The 22,234-nt window shown below is 44.8% G+C and overlaps 1 protein-coding gene across 1 annotated transcript in view; it reads left to right on the top strand.

Annotated features, from left to right (window-relative positions):
• abcb6b (ATP binding cassette subfamily B member 6 (LAN blood group) b) overlaps positions 1-19,549 on the top strand; it is a 95,821-nt gene extending 76,272 nt beyond the window's left edge. Inside the window, exons 18-19 of the mRNA XM_075478603.1 lie at positions 3,260-3,328; positions 19,191-19,549. Coding sequence (XP_075334718.1) covers positions 3,260-3,328; positions 19,191-19,314 — 193 coding nt within the window. The 3' untranslated portion in view covers positions 19,315-19,549. The remainder of the gene's footprint in view (positions 1-3,259; positions 3,329-19,190) is intronic.
• The last annotated feature ends 2,685 nt before the right edge of the window (positions 19,550-22,234 follow it).

The raw sequence follows: 22,234 nt of genomic DNA on the forward strand, positions 1-22,234 counted from the left end.
GAGAGGAAACCTTTAATGCTGCTGATGTTTCTGAGGTGGTAAAAAGCTTTGATGTGGCTGCTGAAAGTCAGATCTGAGTCTATCAACACTCCGAGCTTACCGACTCGCTCAGTGGTTGTAAGGGCCCGAGTCTTTATGGGCGGAGTTCAGTCTCCGCTGGGAGATATTTCTTCCTGTGACCGAGGTTGTCTATCAAATATTGAAGGAGGCCGTCCAAAGATAGCCTTCTGAGACGCTAAAGCTCAGCGGCGGTTCAGCTGGAGCTCAAAGTGACACTGATCAGGTTGGAGAGGAGTCAGCAGAGCTCGGGCTTTATTCTTCTTCTTTCTTTTGTTCAGCAAACTGTTCGGTTTCAGATCCATGGATTAATCCCCCAAAGTATCTGCAGTTTCTCCGCTGTGGGGCTGTGTTTAAGCCGAGTGATTGTGCAGGATCCAGAGCAGCGAGGCGGTGGGACGACACAGGGTGGGTTTAATCAGGGGCTCATCAGAGAGTGGCCATAAATATTAACTTTAATAATTTACAGACAGGTTCACTCAGAGTTCCCCAGCCCAGAGCGACGCACTCAGCACATGTGTAACAGAGTGTTTCTGTTGATAATCACTGAGGAATGGTGGAATATTTCACTTTTATACGACAGCTGAACATGTTTAACATCCAGCCGCACGTTATGACTCACTTCCCATCTTCTTCTCCCATCCTTCCAGTCCACAGTTTTATGCCACATTCAGTTAAAAACAGAAAAAAACTATACTATTTCTTTATTCTGAATGAAAACAAGTCATTTCTCTGAATGTAGAACTGGTTAATTACCTTTAAATAGATGTATCTAATAAAGACCAGCGGCCCACAGTGTTTTTATCTACCAGGACAGGAAAAAAGCATTCGATAGTCCTTATTCGACTCCCTAAAACACGTTTTTCGATGAAATCCAGTGGAGTTTGTATGTTTTAGCGCAGCTCCAACACATGTATGATGCACACAAAGCCGTCTGTAAAGCACACCTGTTGCTGAAGCCTCTCGCTGATCCTAAAAGCTTTGATAGAAGGCAGCTGGATCTCAGATGAGAGGTGAGACGTCTTCAGGAGCCAATAAAATAAAAAGTCCAGCTGCTTTCCACCCAGCCTACTCACATAATAAGTTTCTAAGTCTTTAGCAACATATTAGATAACAGATGCTGTGTTTCCATCTGAGCCTGCTGAGTGGTGGTTAAAAGTGTCAAGTCTTTACCTGGTGCTAGCTGTGATTGGGCTAGCTGTGATTGTACTAGTTGTTATGGTGCTAGCTGTTATTGTGCTAGCTGTTATTGTGCTAGCTGTTATTGTGCTAGCTGTTATGGTGCTAGCTGTTATGGTGCTAGCTGTTATGGTGCTAGCTGTTATTGTGCTAGCTGTTATTGTGCTAGCTGTGATTGTTCTAGCTATTATTGTGCTAGCTGTTATTGTGCGAGCTGTTATTGTGCTAGATGTTATTGTGCTAGCTGTTATTGTGCTAGCTGTATAGCTGTTATTGTGCTAGCTGTTATTGTGCTAGCTGTTATTGTGCTAGTTGTTATTGTGCTAGCTGTTATTGTGCTAGCTGTTATTGTGCTAGCTGTTATGGTGCTAGCTGTTATTGTGCTAGTTGTTATGGTGCTAGCTGTTATTGTGCTAGCTGTTATTGTGCTAGCTGTGATTGTGCTAGCTGTTATGGTGCTAGCTGTTATGGTGCTAGCTGTTATTGTGCTAGCTGTTATGGTGCTAGCTGTTATTGTGCTAGCTGTGATTGTGCTAGCTGTTATTGTGCTAGCTGTTATTGTGCTAGCTGTTATGGTGCTAGCTGTTATTGTGCTAGCTGTGATTGTGCTAGCTGTTATTGTGCTAGCCTCTTCCGTCAACAGGAGGCTACCTCACGCGAGACATCACGTCACGTGACATTTCAAAATTCCAACCTGTTAGTAAGCTAGGCTTTGCTGTTGCATACAACTTCATTTCACTTTTGAAAGAAATACTGGACTATGTTTGTAAAAAAAAAACGGCAACGAAATTGTGACTTTCCAGAGCGAGTTACTGCACACTCGGCAATCAACTACGGACTCACGTGACATGATGTCTCGCGTGAGGTAGCCTCCTGTTGACGGAAGAGCTCTGATTGAGAGCAGGTACTGGCTTGATTAAATTCATTCTGGACTCTCTATCCGACCACATGAAGACCTCGGGACACTTTGGTTTGGCTTTAGGGACCCTCTACTCACTACCACGTAAGTGTTATGTTGTTTGGAGCTGTAGAAGAGGTATAAAAATAGCGTTTTATAGCGGTGATACTCGATGCCCTCATCACTTCCAGGCTAACGACTTTTGGCTAAAAACGGTCAAATCGAAATTCTCAAAACACATCCGAATGACATGATTTTGATGTCAACTCAACGTATGTACTCCCAACATCCCGTAAATTGATCTAAAGTGCATTTTATTCCGGATTATCCCTTTAAGTTAGCGTAACCCATCTTTGGTCATTCAGAGGGGCTCAGTGCGGTATGTACGTCTGCCTACAAACAGAAATCAGCTAAGCCCCGCCCATTTAAGCCCTGTGGTGAAGACGAGATGCACCACCTTACATGTTCTGCAGCAGGCAGCTGTTAACATGCTGCAGAAACTCTGCTCAGTTATGGTTTGGATTCACTTTGACATTTTATCCTGGCTTTGTGGCCCCTCCTCTGTCCCTCTGAGGATCCACAGCAAACTTTACACGATCTGACCATCTCCACACCAACAGCGTTTATTCAGTCTTATTTTACAGGATCAGAAGTATGTTTTCTCATGCAAGAAGTTTGTTGGGCTGCAGTGATAATAAACAAAAGCAGAAAAATACAGGTAGAGATAAATAAAGGGATGGACAGAGAGATAAATAGAATAAACAAATAAAAGCAACAACATGTACATAAGAGAAGGAAGATGCCGTTTGGACAGCAGGAGGAGTGTCAGGATGCAGGTATGAGCAGCAGAGTGAGTAAATGCACATGTGCAGGGAAACTGTTCAAAGGCTCTTTATGTGGAGGAAATGGACTTTATTTCCACAGCCCTCTACAGACAATCATTACGATGTACCAAAGTGCTTTACAGCAGGTAATAAATAAAGAGAAGAAGAAGTAAAAACAGTAAAAGAACAGTGAAAGCAGTAGTTTAGAGTGCACCGTGTTTTTCTGCTCAGATGAAGCGATGATGCTCAGAGTTGCAACATGGAAACCGTTGAGTTCAGGAGATGTTTGTGTGCGTTGCAGGCTGTCCACGGTGGTGGGGGCAGACCAGATCCTGGTGCTTCAGAGGGGGCAGATCCAGGAGAGAGGACGGTGAGGCTGCTGGGAGGATGGAGGGGTGTGCGTGCCTGTTACACCTGAGCGACCGTGTGTGTCCTAAGTGCCTGAAAACGTGTTATCTGCAGATCAGAAGCCCAGAGTGTGTTTTTGTGTTGCTTTAAAACCTTTTGGTATGTTTGTCCCAGCCAGAGGCTCACACACACACACACACACACACACACACACACACACACACACACACATCTGTGAGCTGCCACTGAGCTGCTGATGCATGCCATCCTTTGATATAGGAGCCGGCTTCCAGGACTTCCTTTCTCAAACACTTGCAGAGGGTAGCACTGGGGTCTTATCAGAGCTCACCTGAGATGATTCGATCACGCTGCAGTTTATCCATCCCTCACTGCAGAGCTCGCTCTGCCCCTGAAGGCTTGTGTGCTGGACACTGAGTGAAAAGCATTCATCTTTTGATTGACACTGTGATGTAAACACGGGACAAACCATTTCACCTCCGGTGTCAGAATACACAGTTTCTGCCCCAAAGAGGTGGAAAGGAGACGGGAGGAGGCCTGAGGCTGCTCGGCACGTTGGCTCACTTTAAGAAAACAACGAGGATCATCTTTGGGCTTTACCTTTTATCACAGTAACACACACTGTGGCGTGAGCTTAGAGGAGGAATGTAAGATTTGTACAACTTTAACAACATTTAAAGTGAATATCTGCAGATGTTTCCATGGTAACAGCTGCAGAGATTCACTGAAACATGTTCCAACATGAACATAAACCCAGAATCTGAGTCAGAACCAGAGTTAGTTCAGTTCTGAGCAGCTTTAAAGTGAATATCTGCAGATGTTTCCATGGTAACAGCTGCAGAGATTCACTGAAACATGTTCCAACATGAACATAAACCCAGAATCTGAGTCAGAACCAGAGTTAGTTCAGTTCTGAGCAGCTTTAAAGTGAATATCTGCAGATGTTTCCATGGTAACAGCTGCAGAGATTCACTGAAACATGTTCCAACATGAACATAAACCCAGAATCTGAGGCAGAACCAGAGTTAGTTCAGTTCTGAGCAGCTTTAAAGTGAATATCTGCAGATGTTTCCATGGTAACAGCTGCAGAGATTCACTGAAACATGTTCCAACATGAACATAAACCCAGAATCTGAGGCAGAACCAGAGTTAGTTCAGTTCTGAGCAGCTTTAAAGTGAATATCTGCAGATGTTTCCATGGTAACAGCTGCAGAGATTCACTGAAACATGTTCCAACATGAACATAAACCCAGAATCTGAGTCAGAACCAGAGTTAGTTCAGTTCTGAGCAGCTTTAAAGTGAATATCTGCAGATGTTTCCATGGTAACAGCTGCAGAGATTCACTGAAACATGTTCCAACATGAACATAAACCCAGAATCTGAGGCAGAACCAGAGTTAATTCAGTTCTGAGCAGCTTTAAAGTGAATATCTGCTCTGAGCTGCTTTCTCCTCCAGCACAGCCTGAACCCTCTCAGACAGCTTTCTGTCCTTTCTTTAAGGAGTCTTCAGGAATAGTTCTCCAGGCTTCTTGAAGGACATCCCAAAGCTCTTCTTTGGAATTTGGAAAATTAGAACAGAGCAGGCTAACAAGGCGTTGCCCCGGTAACAGGAGCAGGTGCGGCTCGTCTGTGTCTCTGACATGTACGCTCACTATGGCTTCTTAAAATTACACTATAATTTTGACTGTAGCCTACTGTCTCGAACAAACGGTCCCTGTTCGAAAAGTAAAAGCCGTATCCGAATAATTCTTGAACAAACCCTTTGGTTCAGTTAAAGCCGAGAGTCTCCTGTCACATGTAAACTTTGAATGAGGTCTGTGTGATGCTTTATGGCTGAGTTATGCTTTACGGCACCCTTCCATGGAGCCCATTTCTGATCAGGCTTCTTGACAGCCACCCTTCCATGGAGCCCATTTCTGATCAGGCTTCTTGACAGCCACCCTTCCATGGAGCCCATTTCTGATCAGGCTTCTTGACAGCCACCCTTCCATGGAGCCCATTTCTGATCAGGCTTCTTGACAGCCACCCCAGAGAGTCTATTATGAGAGGGAAAACTGGCGGCTTTTTCCGGGTGGTACTGCACTCTAGGGGCGCCAACGAAGCAGTGCAGAGCACGCCGAACTCTCTGGTGGTACTATGAAATCCACCTTAGATGCAGCCATTGCTTTGGATAGAATTTTTTTATATTTTTTCATTTTAATTTTCCTAAAGGCAGGATAAATTATCCTTTCAAACGGCACTTGGTTTGATTTTTTTTTAGACACTAGATTTGTTTAAAATACACATTTATTGTCAGTATTGCATTCCGAGTGACGTCACGCATGTGGCATCACTTTACGGCATGGTCAGTCCTAGCGCTGAGCTAGCAGAGAGGGGTTAGCTCAAATAGTTACAGATTTCAGCACAGCCCTTTAACATACTCTCTGACTAGCCTCTGGTTTAGCTTTGGTTGTTGTTAGCGGCACCAGGTTAGCACTCTGGCACAGTGGACGAGTGCCATAAAGCAGCCGGTCGTAATCTGCCGTGCGTTCTTCAGATTCCGTTAGCTAGATGCTAGCAGATACTGACTCGCAAATGCCAGACCTGTAAGAAAACAGAAAGCTGTAACTCCCAGGTTATTGTACTTTCGATATAAATCCACATCCCTCTGTCAGAAATCACAGTATTATTTTCAGGTTTCAGCCGTTAGCGGGGACATTTTTTGAGTTATTAGTGCCAGCCCTATGGAAAATGGTCATTCTGCACTCGCTCGCCAGCGCCCCCAGAGAAAATCAACTGAACTGCAGCCAAATTTTTTACAGTGGGGCGAATAGGAAGTGGAACGGCTCTCTGTAAAAGGGCTTTGGCCACCCTTCCATGGAGCCCATTTCTGATCAGGCTTCTTGACAGCCACCCTTCCATGGAGCCCATTTCTGATCAGGCTTCTTGACAGCCACCCTTCCATGGAGCCCATTTCTGATCAGGCTTCTTGACAGCCACCCTTCCATGGAGCCCATTTCTGATCAGGCTTCTTGACAGCCACCCTTCCATGGAGCCCATTTCTGATCAGGCTTCTTGACAGCCACCCTTCCATGGAGCCCATTTCTGATCAGGCTTCTTGACAGCCACCCTTCCATGGAGCCCATTTCTGATGAGGCTTCTTGACAGCCACCCTTCCATGGAGCCCATTTCTGATCAGGCTTCTTGACAGCCACCCTTCCATGGAGCCCATTTCTGATCAGGCTTCTTGACAGCCACCCTTCCATGGAGCCCATTTCTGATCAGGCTTCTTGACAGCCACCCTTCCATGGAGCCCATTTCTGATCAGGCTTCTTGACAGCCACCCTTCCATGGAGCCCATTTCTGATCAGGCTTCTTGACAGCCACCCCAGAGAGTCTCTATTATGAGGAGAGGGAAAACTGGCGGCTATTTCCGGGTGGTACTGGACTCTAGGGGCGCCAACGAAGCAGTGCAGAGCACGCCGAACTCTCTGGTGGTACTATGAAATCCACCTTAGATGCAGCCATTGCTTTGGATAGAATTTTTTATATTTTTTCATTTTAATTTTCCTAAAGGCAGGATAAATTATCCTTTCAAACGGCACTTGGTTTGATTTTTTTAGACTCACTAGATTTGTTTAAAATACACATTTATTGTCAGTATTGCATTCCGAGTGACGTCACGCATGTGGCATCACTTTACGGCATGGTCAGTCCTAGCGCTGAGCTAGCAGAGAGGGGTTAGCTCAAATAGTTACAGATTTCAGCACAGCCCTTTTACATACTCTCTGACTAGCCTCTGGTTTAGCTTTGGTTGTTGTTAGCGGCACCAGGTTAGCACTCTGGCACAGTGGACGAGTGCCGTAAAGCAGCCGGTCGTAATCTGCCGTGCGTTCTTCAGATTCTGTTAGCTAGATGCTAGCAGATACTGACTCGCAAATGCCAGACCTGTAAGAAAACAGAAAGCTGTAACTCCCAGGTTATTGTACTTTCGATATAAATCCACATCCCTCTGTCAGAAATCACAGTAATATTTTCAGGTTTCAGCCGCTAGCGGGGACATTTTTTGAGTTATTAGCGCCAGCCCTTTGGAAAATGGTCATTCTGCACTCGCTCGCCAGCGCCCCCAGAGAAAATCAACTGAACTGCAGCCAAATTTTTTATAATGGGGCGAATAGGAAGTGGAACGGCTCTCTGTAAAAGGGCAGTTGCCACCCTTCCATGGTGCCCATTTCTGATCAGGCTTCTTGACAGCCACCCTTCCATGGAGCCCATTTCTGATCAGGCTTCCTGACAGCCACCCTTCCATGGAGCCCATTTCTGATCAGGCTTCCTGACAGCTACCCTTCCATGGAGCCCATTTCTGATCAGGCTTCCTGACAGCCACCCTTCCATGGAGCCCATTTCTGATCAGGCTTCTTGACAGCCACCCTTCCATGGAGCCCATTTCTGATCAGGCTTCTTGACAGCCACCCTTCCATGGAGCCCATTTCTGATCAGGCTTCTTGACAGCCACCCTTCCATGGAGCCCATTTCTGATCAGGCTTCTTGACAGCCACCCTTCCATGGAGCCCATTTCTGATCAGGCTTCTTGACAGCCACCCCAGAGAGTCTATTATGAGAGGGAAAACTGGCGGCTTTTTCCGGGTGGTACTGCACTCTAGGGGCGCCAACGAAGCAGTGCAGAGCACGCCGAACTCTCTGGTGGTACTATGAAATCCACCTTAGATGCAGCCATTGCTTTGGATAGAATTTTTTTATATTTTTTCATTTTAATTTTCCTAAAGGCAGGATAAATTATCCTTTCAAACGGCACTTGGTTTGATTTTTTTTTAGACACTAGATTTGTTTAAAATACACATTTATTGTCAGTATTGCATTCCGAGTGACGTCACGCATGTGGCATCACTTTACGGCATGGTCAGTCCTAGCGCTGAGCTAGCAGAGAGGGGTTAGCTCAAATAGTTACAGATTTCAGCACAGCCCTTTAACATACTCTCTGACTAGCCTCTGGTTTAGCTTTGGTTGTTGTTAGCGGCACCAGGTTAGCACTCTGGCACAGTGGACGAGTGCCATAAAGCAGCCGGTCGTAATCTGCCGTGCGTTCTTCAGATTCCGTTAGCTAGATGCTAGCAGATACTGACTCGCAAATGCCAGACCTGTAAGAAAACAGAAAGCTGTAACTCCCAGGTTATTGTACTTTCGATATAAATCCACATCCCTCTGTCAGAAATCACAGTATTATTTTCAGGTTTCAGCCGTTAGCGGGGACATTTTTTGAGTTATTAGTGCCAGCCCTATGGAAAATGGTCATTCTGCACTCGCTCGCCAGCGCCCCCAGAGAAAATCAACTGAACTGCAGCCAAATTTTTTACAGTGGGGCGAATAGGAAGTGGAACGGCTCTCTGTAAAAGGGCTTTGGCCACCCTTCCATGGAGCCCATTTCTGATCAGGCTTCTTGACAGCCACCCTTCCATGGAGCCCATTTCTGATCAGGCTTCTTGACAGCCACCCTTCCATGGAGCCCATTTCTGATCAGGCTTCTTGACAGCCACCCTTCCATGGAGCCCATTTCTGATCAGGCTTCTTGACAGCCACCCTTCCATGGAGCCCATTTCTGATCAGGCTTCTTGACAGCCACCCTTCCATGGAGCCCATTTCTGATGAGGCTTCTTGACAGCCACCCTTCCATGGAGCCCATTTCTGATCAGGCTTCTTGACAGCCACCCTTCCATGGAGCCCATTTCTGATCAGGCTTCTTGACAGCCACCCTTCCATGGAGCCCATTTCTGATCAGGCTTCTTGACAGCCACCCTTCCATGGAGCCCATTTCTGATCAGGCTTCTTGACAGCCACCCTTCCATGGAGCCCATTTCTGATCAGGCTTCTTGACAGCCACCCCAGAGAGTCTCTATTATGAGGAGAGGGAAAACTGGCGGCTATTTCCGGGTGGTACTGGACTCTAGGGGCGCCAACGAAGCAGTGCAGAGCACGCCGAACTCTCTGGTGGTACTATGAAATCCACCTTAGATGCAGCCATTGCTTTGGATAGAATTTTTTATATTTTTTCATTTTAATTTTCCTAAAGGCAGGATAAATTATCCTTTCAAACGGCACTTGGTTTGATTTTTTTAGACTCACTAGATTTGTTTAAAATACACATTTATTGTCAGTATTGCATTCCGAGTGACGTCACGCATGTGGCATCACTTTACGGCATGGTCAGTCCTAGCGCTGAGCTAGCAGAGAGGGGTTAGCTCAAATAGTTACAGATTTCAGCACAGCCCTTTTACATACTCTCTGACTAGCCTCTGGTTTAGCTTTGGTTGTTGTTAGCGGCACCAGGTTAGCACTCTGGCACAGTGGACGAGTGCCGTAAAGCAGCCGGTCGTAATCTGCCGTGCGTTCTTCAGATTCCGTTAGCTAGATGCTAGCAGATACTGACTCGCAAATGCCAGACCTGTAAGAAAACAGAAAGCTGTAACTCCCAGGTTATTGTACTTTCGATATAAATCCACATCCCTCTGTCAGAAATCACAGTAATATTTTCAGGTTTCAGCCGCTAGCGGGGACATTTTTTGAGTTATTAGTGCCAGCCCTATGGAAAATGGTCATTCTGCACTCGCTCGCCAGCGCCCCCAGAGAAAATCAACTGAACTGCAGCCAAATTTTTTATAATGGGGCGAATAGGAAGTGGAACGGCTCTCTGTAAAAGGGCAGTTGCCACCCTTCCATGGTGCCCATTTCTGATCAGGCTTCTTGACAGCCACCCTTCCATGGAGCCCATTTCTGATCAGGCTTCCTGACAGCCACCCTTCCATGGAGCCCATTTCTGATCAGGCTTCCTGACAGCTACCCTTCCATGGAGCCCATTTCTGATCAGGCTTCCTGACAGCCACCCTTCCATGGAGCCCATTTCTGATCAGGCTTCTTGACAGCCACCCTTCCATGGAGCCCATTTCTGATCAGGCTTCTTGACAGCCACCCTTCCATGGAGCCCATTTCTGATCAGGCTTCTTGACAGCCACCCTTCCATGGAGCCCATTTCTGATCAGGCTTCTTGACAGCCACCCCAGAGAGTCTCTATTATGAGGAGAGGGAAAACTGGCGGCTATTTCCGGGTGGTACTGCACTCTAGGGGCGCCAACGAAGCAGTGCAGAGCACGCCGAACTCTATGGTGGTACTATGAAATCCACCTTAGATGCAGCCATTGCTTTGGATACAATTTTTTATATTTTTTCATTTTAATTTTCCTAAAGGCAGGATAAATTATCCTTTCAAACGGCACTTGGTTTGATTTTTTTAGACTCACTAGATTTGTTTAAAATACACATTTATTGTCAGTATTGCATTCCGAGTGACGTCACGCATGTGGCATCACTTTACGGCATGGTCAGTCCTAGCGCTGAGCTAGCAGAGAGGTGTTAGCTCAAATAGTTACAGATTTCAGCACAGCCCTTTAACATACTCTCTGACTAGCCTCTGGTTTAGCTTTGGTTGTTGTTAGCGGCACCAGGTTAGCACTCTGGCACAGTGGACGAGTGCCGTAAAGCAGCCGGTCGTAATCTGCCGTGCGTTCTTCAGATTCCGTTAGCTAGATGCTAGCAGATACTGACTCGCAAATGCCAGACCTGTAAGAAAACAGAAAGCTGTAACTCCCAGGTTATTGTACTTTCGATATAAATCCACATCCCTCTGTCAGAAATCACAGTATTATTTTCAGGTTTCAGCCGCTAGCGGGGACATTTTTTGAGTTATTAGCGCCAGCCCTATGGAAAATGGTCATTCTGCACTCGCTCGCCAGCGCCCCCAGAGAAAATCAACTGAACTGCAGCCAAATTTTTTATAATGGGGCGAATAGGAAGTGGAACGGCTCTCTGTAAAAGGGCAGTTGCCACCCTTCCATGGTGCCCATTTCTGATCAGGCTTCTTGACAGCCACCCTTCCATGGAGCCCATTTCTGATCAGGCTTCTTGACAGCCACCCTTCCATGGAGCCCATTTCTGATCAGGCTTCTTGACAGCCACCCTTCCATGGAGCCCATTTCTGATCAGGCTTCTTGACAGCCACCCTTCCATGGAGCCCATTTCTGATCAGGCTTCTTGACAGCCACCCTTCCATGGAGCCCATTTCTGATCAGGCTTCTTGACAGCCACCCTTCCATGGAGCCCATTTCTGATGAGGCTTCTTGACAGCCACCCTTCCATGGAGCCCATTTCTGATCAGGCTTGTTGACAGCCACCCTTCCATGGAGTCCATTTCTGATCAGGCTTCTTGACAGCCACCCTTCCATGAAGCCCATTTTTGATCAGGCTTCCTGACAGCCACCCTTCCATGGAGCCCATTTCTGTTGAGGTTTCTTGACAGCCACCCTTCCATGGAGCCCATTTCTGTTGAGGCTTCTTGTCAGCCACCCTTCCATGGAGCCCATTTCTGTTGAGGCTTCTTGACAGCCACCCTTCCATGGAGCCCATTTCTGATCAGGCTTCTTGACAGCCACCCTTCCATGGAGCCCATTTCTGATCAGGCTTCTTGACAGCCACCCTTCCATGGAGCCCATTTCTGATCAGGCTTCTTGACAGCCACCCTTCCATGGAGCCCATTTCTGATCAGGCTTCTTGACAGCCACCCCAGAGAGTCTCTATTATGAGGAGAGGGAAAACTGGCGGCTATTTCCGGGTGGTACTGGACTCTAGGGGCGCCAACGAAGCAGTGCAGAGCACGCCGAACTCTCTGGTGGTACTATGAAATCCACCTTAGATGCAGCCATTGCTTTGGATAGAATTTTTTATATTTTTTCATTTTAATTTTCCTAAAGGCAGGATAAATTATCCTTTCAAACGGCACTTGGTTTGATTTTTTTAGACTCACTAGATTTGTTTAAAATACACATTTATTGTCAGTATTGCATTCCGAGTGACGTCACGCATGTGGCATCACTTTACGGCATGGTCAGTCCTAGCGCTGAGCTAGCAGAGAGGTGTTAGCTCAAATAGTTACAGATTTCAGCACAGCCCTTTAACATACTCTCTGACTAGCCTCTGGTTTAGCTTTGGTTGTTGTTAGCGGCACCAGGTTAGCACTCTGGCACAGTGGACGAGTGCCGTAAAGCAGCCGGTCGTAATCTGCCGTGCGTTCTTCAGATTCCGTTAGCTAGATGCTAGCAGATACTGACTCGCAAATGCCAGACCTGTAAGAAAACAGAAAGCTGTAACTCCCAGGTTATTGTACTTTCGATATAAATCCACATCCCTCTGTCAGAAATCACAGTAATATTTTCAGGTTTCAGCCGCTAGCGGGGACATTTTTTGAGTTATTAGCGCCAGCCCTATGGAAAATGGTCATTCTGCACTCGCTCGCCAGCGCCCCCAGAGAAAATCAACTGAACTGCAGCCAAATTTTTTATAATGGGGCGAATAGGAAGTGGAACGGCTCTCTGTAAAAGGGCAGTTGCCACCCTTCCATGGTGCCCATTTCTGATCAGGCTTCCTGACAGCCACCCTTCCATGGAGCCCATTTCTGATCAGGCTTCCTGACAGCTACCCTTCCATGGAGCCCATTTCTGATCAGGCTTCCTGACAGCCACCCTTCCATGGAGCCCATTTCTGATCAGGCTTCTTGACAGCCACCCTTCCATGGAGCCCATTTCTGATCAGGCTTCTTGACAGCCACCCTTCCATGGAGCCCATTTCTGATCAGGCTTCTTGACAGCCACCCTTCCATGGAGCCCATTTCTGATCAGGCTTCTTGACAGCCACCCTTCCATGGAGCCCATTTCTGATCAGGCTTCTTGACAGCCACCCTTCCATGGAGCCCATTTCTGATCAGGCTTCTTGACAGCCACCCTTCCATGGAGCCCATTTCTGATCAGGCTTCTTGACAGCCACCCCAGAGAGTCTCTATTATGAGGAGAGGGAAAACTGGCGGCTATTTCCGGGTGGTACTGCACTCTAGGGGCGCCAACGAAGCAGTGCAGAGCACGCCGAACTCTATGGTGGTACTATGAAATCCACCTTAGATGCAGCCATTGCTTTGGATACAATTTTTTATATTTTTTCATTTTAATTTTCCTAAAGGCAGGATAAATTATCCTTTCAAACGGCACTTGGTTTGATTTTTTTAGACTCACTAGATTTGTTTAAAATACACATTTATTGTCAGTATTGCATTCCGAGTGACGTCACGCATGTGGCATCACTTTACGGCATGGTCAGTCCTAGCGCTGAGCTAGCAGAGAGGGGTTAGCTCAAATAGTTACAGATTTCAGCACAGCCCTTTAACATACTCTCTGACTAGCCTCTGGTTTAGCTTTGGTTGTTGTTAGCGGCACCAGGTTAGCACTCTGGCACAGTGGACGAGTGCCGTAAAGCAGCCGGTCGTAATCTGCCGTGCGTTCTTCAGATTCCGTTAGCTAGATGCTAGCAGATACTGACTCGCAAATGCCAGACCTGTAAGAAAACAGAAAGCTGTAACTCCCAGGTTATTGTACTTTCGATATAAATCCACATCCCTCTGTCAGAAATCACAGTATTATTTTCAGGTTTCAGCCGCTAGCGGGGACATTTTTTGAGTTATTAGCGCCAGCCCTATGGAAAATGGTCATTCTGCACTCGCTCGCCAGCGCCCCCAGAGAAAATCAACTGAACTGCAGCCAAATTTTTTATAATGGGGCGAATAGGAAGTGGAACGGCTCTCTGTAAAAGGGCTTTGGCCACCCTTCCATGGTGCCCATTTCTGATCAGGCTTCTTGACAGCCACCCTTCCATGGTGCCCATTTCTGATCAGGCTTCTTGACAGCCACCCTTCCATGGAGCCCATTTCTGATCAGGCTTCTTGACAGCCACCCTTCCATGGAGCCCATTTCTGATCAGGCTTCTTGACAGCCACCCTTCCATGGAGCCCATTTCTGATCAGGCTTCCTGACAGCCACCCTTCCATGGAGCCCATTTCTGATCAGGCTTCTTGACAGCCACCCTTCCATGGAGCCCATTTCTGATCAGGCTTCTTGACAGCCACCCTTCCATGGAGCCCATTTCTGATCAGGCTTCTTGACAGCCACCCTTCCATGGAGCCCATTTCTGATGAGGCTTCTTGACAGCCACCCTTCCATGGAGCCCATTTCTGATCAGGCTTCTTGACAGCCACCCTTCCATGGAGCCCATTTCTGATCAGGCTTGGGCCAACAGCAGATGGATCAGCTGAAGGTCCAGATGCATCTCTCAGCTCCTGTGTCAGGTCTTTGCTGGATGTTTTCCTCTTTCTTAAGGACATCACTTTCAGATCCTGTTCATCTGCTGGAGATAGTTCTTTAGGCCTGACACTTCTTCTTCTGTCCTCCACTTGTCCAGTTTCCTCAAATGTTTTAAGGACACACTGCACACCATGCTGAGATATGCCAAGTTTTCAGCTAACAGCTCTTTGGGAATCACCTTGTTGCTGCAGAAATCCTGTTTTCTGTCTGTCACACTGTGTTATCTTTGCTGTTTTTCACAGATGCAGCTAAAGAAATGGGAACAAATCTTAATTCCAGTCTAAAACCCACAAAGAGCTTCTAGATTATTCATTTCTGGTGGCATAAAACACTTTAATCATTTCATTTATATTAACTGTTCCATAATTAGTCATTAGATTATATCTTATATTCCTTTTTTAAGTTTTAAATTGAATCTTATTTACTTTTTCTTGATGTTGAATAACATATAATTCTTATTATTGTCTTTTTTTTTCTACTTTTAGACGTGATAATGTTCATTATTTTGGGATTAGGATTGTTTTTTAAACTGAATTTCTTATATTAATTTGACTCTTTTGGTAACTGGAAGCAGTTTTAACATAAATGTACAAAAAAGTTGAAACTATGAAGCTGTTTTTCACAGATGCAGCTAAAGAAATGGGAACAAATGATGTGTCTCTGTGACAGGCTGCTGGGAACAAAGTGCCTAAAGATCCAGTTTAAAATGTGGACACAACACTGGTTCATCCCTTGAGTTAGGAGCCTTTTTCCTGCCTGAATGGTTCACAGCTCAGAGTTAAGTGGCTTAACAGAGAAAAACTGGACTGAAAATGAGGAAAAAAGCAGAAAATGTCCAAAGAAAAACAATGAAAAACTTCCAGAAAGTGTTGAAACTATTGCTGAAAATCACTTAAGCTGGTTGGATGCAAAATATGAAGAAATGAGAGGTGTCTCATGACCAAAATGCTTCAAAAACCACATAAAATCCTTAATATGGCTGTCACAATCATACAAATGTGGTTGGAAATTAATCATTAGACAAGAAATTATATTTAAATGTGTGTTTCTGCTCATTTTAGGCCACTATTTGAGTAAATTAATGTAAAAAAAAACTCCAAAGACTCCAAATCTGAGGGAATTTTATTCCCGTTTTGTGATATAAATCGTGTTTTTCACATTCACTGGAGGACACTTTAAAGGTTCCAGGGAACAGAAAGAAAAGAAAAGGTTGAGAGAACTTCTCCTGTTCTGGTTCTTTGAGGGATTTTTGACTAAAACATGTCACAGATATTTTTCCAACAGGACCTCAGAAAATGATATGACCTCATGAAAGGCCTTTAATGTTTGGTATTTACAGCTTTGCAGTCGTCAGAAGAACAGATAGAGATATATCTATATACATATATAGATATATATATATGTATAGATAGATATTAAGTCCATGCAAGCAACATGATAAAACATCTGGGAAGGGGTGAGAACTCCTGCTTTTCATCACCAAACCCATCATTTCCATGTTGTTTTATCATGAACGTGTTAGGACTGTTAGCCAGACCCAAAGAGGCCCGAGGCAAAGGGCTTCACTTTCAGGTATACTGAACTTATAAAAGAACAAGAGAAAAATGTGTTTTCAAATTAGGCTGCCTCACCACCAAGGTATTTATAGACCTAAAGTGGTCACGCATAATTTAGAGAAAGCTCAGCGCCCCTTCCCTGCACCTCTTGGCCCCTCCTTTCCCGTTTTCTCTTCTTCTCTCTGAGCCTCCATCTGTCTCTTTCGCACCGACCTGTTTTATCTCTTGGCCTCTATTTCTGACCCGCTCTGTCTCCGTCTGTCTGGCAGTCCAGACTAACACACTTTTATTAATTCATAGTAAAGTTGGTTAAAGTTTGCAGGGAGCTCAACTTTGTGCTTAAAGCATCCCCGGTGTCATAAGACATTATGAGTGGCCGACCATCTCCCCATGTCGGCTCTTTTTTGTCTATTCTTTTGTTTTTAACCTTTAAAGGTCCTATGGCATGAAAGCAAATGGAGGCTTTTATATATTTTTATAGGCTTTAGTGGTCCCCTAATACTGTATCTGAGTTTTTTTCCCCAAAATTCTGCCTTGGTGCAGAATTACAGCCAGTCCCAAAACTGAGCTTTCCTTAGGATCCTCAGAATGAGCTGTTTGGTCTGCAGAGGAGAAAGGCGGGGCAATGTGAACGCTTGGCGTGTTGGTGACCCGTGTCGCCTGAAGCCGAGTTCAGGGGGCGTGGCCTAGTGGCAGAGCGTCACACGAAACACATAAAATGCTGGGCGTGCACAATGACGTAGGCACAAGCCATGCGTCGGAGGTAGGGTTAAATACACCTGTCTGCATCAAATGTTTCAAACAAACGATGGCGGGACACCTTGAGAACTCGTTTTTGCAATGCAGTTCATGGAGATGTTACTTTACGGTGCGTCTTGCTGCGTGGGAAACCGCGCTCTCCCATCTTTCTCGCCAGCCCTTCCAGCAGAGGTCCATCTTTCACCGTCCCGACATGTGGCGGTAAATAACGTCCTCTGCTCGGGGGCTGAGGAGCCCGCGGACCTCCTTGTCTCCCCAGTTGGCCATATTAAAAAATGTCTCCAACTTGATGTAGGCTAAAACAGAGGGAAACTTGTCCTCACCTGCCGCTGTTGTTCTGAATCAGCTGTCCATTCTGTCTTTTAAACTCCTCACGCCACGCCCACGTCCGACCCGCGTCGATTGCGTTCACACCAAACTCGGCTCGGCAAAAAGACTAGGGTCCGACGCGGGTCGAAAGGCGAGTCGAGTTGACGCGGCAGCCCGGGTCGGCAGTGTGAACGCAACAGCGGACACGCTAAATTCGCGAATTAAACGCGGGTTATTCCTCAGTGTGAAAGGGGCTTGTGACTGGTGTGCAGTTGGTGAGAGGCTGAGGTAGCTTGTGGCTGTAAAAAGATGGTTGTTGTGGTGTGAGGAGCAGATCTATATAGGGAGTATAGGGAATTACTCACTGAGTCTGGTCCTTTATTTTATTATTTATTTTTTCGTTAGCACAAGTTTCTTGTGTTTACCTTGAATAGGGATGGCTCAGGTAATCCTGAAACATCCCATAGTTAAGCTGCTATAGGCCCAGACTGCTGGGGGGCCTCATCTGTCACACCTTTCCTCACTTTACTCTCTTTATGTATATGTGATATTATTGTGGTCATTAACTCGTGTTTCCCTGTTCCAACAGATATCCTTTGAATGGTGTTACGGTGCCCCCCCCCCCCCCCCCCCCCCCCCTTTCTGTCTTCTCAAACCCCAGCTGGTGGAGGCGGATGGCCACCCTTCCTGAGTCTGGTTCTGCCAGAGGTTTCTTCCTGTTCAAAGGGAGTCGTTTCTCTCCACAGTCGCCTCAGGCACGCTCAGGCCGGGAGATTGGACCGAAAAACAAAAAGTTTTCAGTGCAATCTGTTGGTTTCCTTAGCTAGGAAATTGTTTTTGAATTGGCTCTATATGAACGAATTGGATTATTTTATGAATTATGATTATTATTAATTAATTGAATTCCAATTGGCTTGAATTGGACTTACTATCTAAGTGCCTTGAGATGACATTTGTTGTATTTGGCGCTATATAAATAAAAATGAATTGAATTGAATTGAAATTGAATTTACTGTTACATTAGCGACAGTGACTGAGCTATTAGCTGCTGAGCTATTAGCTGCAGAGCTATTAGCTGCAGAGCTATTAGCTGCAGAGCTATTAGCTGCTGAGCTATTAGCTGCAGAGCTATTAGCTGCAGAGCTATTAGCTGCAGAGCTATTAGCTGCTGAGCTATTAGCTGCAGAGCTATTAGCTGCAGAGCTAACGACACAGACAGACTGACCGTTTTGACTCTGGAACCATGAATGAATCATTATCCTGATGAAATGCACTGAATTTGCGGATTCATTCTTCTTCAGGAAGCTTGAAGTCGGGGGTTTTGGTCTAAAATGAGCGAGCTAACCATCTCATGGGCATGCAAACACCTCCAACAGCCCAGCTGATGCTATTAGCTGCAGAGCTAACGATACAGACACTTTCCTGTGGTAACAAGCTATGTAACTATACTGTAGATACAGGAAAGCAACACAATTATAGAGCGTTAAATTACTTACTTGTCCGAGGTCTGTAGTTGGGCCAAAGAGAGTTGGTACTGATCCAGGGTTCATTTTCAGACGTTCTGCAATGAGCAATGAGCTGGCCAAAGAGCTGTGGGCGGGGAAAGGCAGTTTATGGGCTCTGGGGGGAAATAACCTCCACGTCATAAGCGGCGGCTTTCCCGATCAGGCCATCTGCATGGTCACATTACCAAAGGCGGAGAATCATTTCCAGTGCATGGTTTAGGTCTATCGTCCTTTTTAGCCACTGGGGGACCGCAGGCAGGCTAGAGGAACTCATATTAATGTTAAACAACCTTAAAAAGGGAAAATTTCATGCCATGGCTCCTTTAAAATATTCATTTTTTATCAGATATGGGAACTGATCCTCTCCTCCATCACGTTTCATTGTCTGAACGAGTGAAGTCTGGAATGCTTGAATGTGTTAAACTGAGATAAAGTCCTGCTGACTTTAAGATAAATGGGGTCAGCATGTTTACTGCATCGTGTTGTTTTGTTGTTTTGTGTTCAGACACGAGGAGCTGATGATGCAGGGCGGTCTGTATGCAGCCATGTGGAGGAAACAGCAGAAAAGTCCCGACACACCGACGGAAACTCTGACCAACGACTGCATGTGGGAGGCTTTTAGTCCTTAAGCAACTAAAGCAAAATGTTTTCTGTTTCTGCCGCCACTTCCAGGCCCTGATCCTCATCCAGCTGAATAACTGCATGTGTAGTTTGTGCGTCAGTCAGGTGGTAAATATTTACACATCTGCAGTGAGGACGGAGGTCAGGATACCGGAAACTTTTTCAATTCCACAAGATGCCGAATCCAATTTCAAAAGTGATGAATTAATCTAATAAAGATAATTATTCAAAAAAAGACACAAACATAGGCTTTTCTCATGTTGCTTGTTCAGTTAAGTGGATGTACGTCTGAGATGAAGGTACACAAAGTTATATCCAGGTCTGTGTACGAACAGGGTGAAAAACCAGCAAGTTATTTTAGGGCACTAAGACACTAAGACACTTGTTATTGTATTTTTGGTGGTGTTACAGCACGGTTTCTATGAGAAAAGGGCTGCCTTATGCTTACACATTCACTGTTAAAGCACTTTGTGCTGCTTTTTAGTATGAAAGATGCTATATAAATAAAGTTTAATTTGATTTGATTTAGAATGCTATTTGATGAAGACACCGATGGTAATGTGCTTAATGATAAGCACCAAGCTCACATTGTGCCAGTTTAAAATCATATAAACTACCATAAGTTATGTTAGCATCAACACACTAATCTTAGCCACTTCCTTAGCTTACGATAAAATCATCTCCTACATCAGATTGAACCACAAAGTAACCTTAGTAAATATATTAGTCTAAACAAGATAATATTCCAAGTAGGGATGCACCGATCTGCTTTTTTTCACCTCAGATACAAGATATCTAAGGTTTAGTATCGGTACCGATACAGAAAAACAGTGCGGAATTATGGTAACAAACTGTAAGTTTCATTGTGTGAAAAAGACTGGGATCATTCGTTTGTTGATCATTCAAGTTGTGTTAGCCTAAAGTTACTACAGTAGCCTAAACTAGTTGTGTTAGCCTAAAGTTACTACAGTAGCCTAAAGAAGTTGTGTTAGCCTAAAGTTACTACAGTAGCCTAAAGAAGTTGTGTTAGCCTAAAGGTACTACAGTAGCCTAAAGAAGTTGTGTTAGCCTAAAGTTACTACAGTAGCCTAAACAAGTTGTGTTAGCCTAACGTTACTACAGTAGCCTAAAGAAGTTGTGTTAGCCTAAAGTTACTACAGTAGCCTAAACAAGTTGTGTTAGCCTAAAGGTACTACAGTAGCCTAAACAAGTTGTGTTAGCTGAAAGTTACTACAGTAGCCTAAACAAGTTGTGTTAGCCTAAAGTTACTACAGTAGCATAAACAAGTTGTGTTAGCCTAAAGTTACTACAGTAGCCTAAACAAGTTGTGTTGGCTGAAAGTTACTACAGTAGCCTAAACAAGTTGTGTTAGCCTAAAGTTACTACAGTAGCCTAAAGAAGTTGTGTTAGCCTAAAGTTACTACAGTAGCCTAAACAAGTTGTGTTAGCCTAAAGGTACTACAGTAGCCTAAACAAGTTGTGTTAGCTGAAAGTTACTACAGTAGCCTAAACAAGTTGTGTTAGCCTAAAGTTACTACAGTAGCCTAAACAAGTTGTGTTGGCTGAAAGTTACTACAGTAGCCTAAACAAGTTGTGTTAGCCTAAAGTTACTACAGTAGCCTAAACAAGTTGTGTTGGCTGAAAGTTACTACAGTAGCCTAAACAGGTTGTGTTAGCCTAAAGTTACTACAGTAGCATAAACAAGTTGTGTTGGCCTAAAGTTACTACAGTAGCCTAAACAAGTTGTTAGCCTAAAGTTACTACAGTAGCCTAAACAAGTTGTGTTAGCTTAAAGCTACTACAGTAGCCTAAACAAGTTGTGTTAGCTGAAAGTTATTACAGTAGCCTAAACAAGTTGTGTTAGCCTAAAGTTACTACAGTAGCCTAAACAAGTTGTGTTAGCCTAAAGTTACTACAGTAGCCTAAAGAAGTTGTGTTAGCTTAAAGTTACTACAGTAGCCTAAAGAAGTTGTGTTAGCCTAAAGTTACTACAGTAGCCTAAAGAAGTTGTGTTAGCCTAAAGTTACTACAGTAGCCTAAAGAAGTTGTGTTAGCCTAAAGTTACTACAGTAGCCTAAACAAGTTGTGTTAGCCTAAAGTTACTACAGTAGCCTACAGGGTTGCCAACTTTTCCAAAAACCTTGGAGTGAGATTTCAGCGGGTCGGTTCGCGACACGCATCTCAGAAGTTGTTCCACAGTACAGATATATATATATCTGTGTAGATATGATGTAGATACATGTATACATTTTATGAATATGCAATAGTGCAGAGTGTGGGGCCTTCCTCTAGAAAATTTTGCATTTCTTAAATGCAATTTCTTCCATTCTAGTCGATTTTAGGGTGACTATTTAGACATGGCAAATCCTAAATTCGCTTGAATCGAATAACACTACATTGCTGTAGTGAGACAGCGCTGCGTTACCAATCAGATTTCGCCTTGGCAAACCAACCTCACTGACGTACCGACTGACGTACCGACTGACGTAATGACAAGCCGTTTCCAGCAAATCAACAATCAGAGAGGGATTAGACACTCTGCTGCAAGGGCGTAATAATGGTGTTGACATTGGTGGGGACATAATTTGCCACTCCACCACCAACTAAGTTTGAGGGACACCTCATTTGTGTGGGGGGTCTGGGGGTCCTCCCCCAGAAAATTTTTTATTTCTTAGATGCAATTTCCTGCATTTTAACCAATTCTGGGGTGAATAATGGCAAATCCCATCTGATTCACAGCCCTTTGATTTTTTTTTTAATGTAAACCATAATGGCAAGATTGAGAATTGATTTTTTTATGCAAGTCACTCAAGTTTCTGGTGACTTCAACATTATCCCAGGCCCAAGCAGACATTGCCACAGAAAGATGTTTTATGTGTGTTATGTGTTTCTGAAATTTCAGGATCTGTAAGTTGATGAGTTTGGGTG

This window comes from Odontesthes bonariensis, chromosome 12 (genome assembly GCF_027942865.1).
Source record: "Odontesthes bonariensis isolate fOdoBon6 chromosome 12, fOdoBon6.hap1, whole genome shotgun sequence".
Classification (NCBI taxonomy): Eukaryota; Metazoa; Chordata; class Actinopteri; order Atheriniformes; family Atherinopsidae; genus Odontesthes; species Odontesthes bonariensis.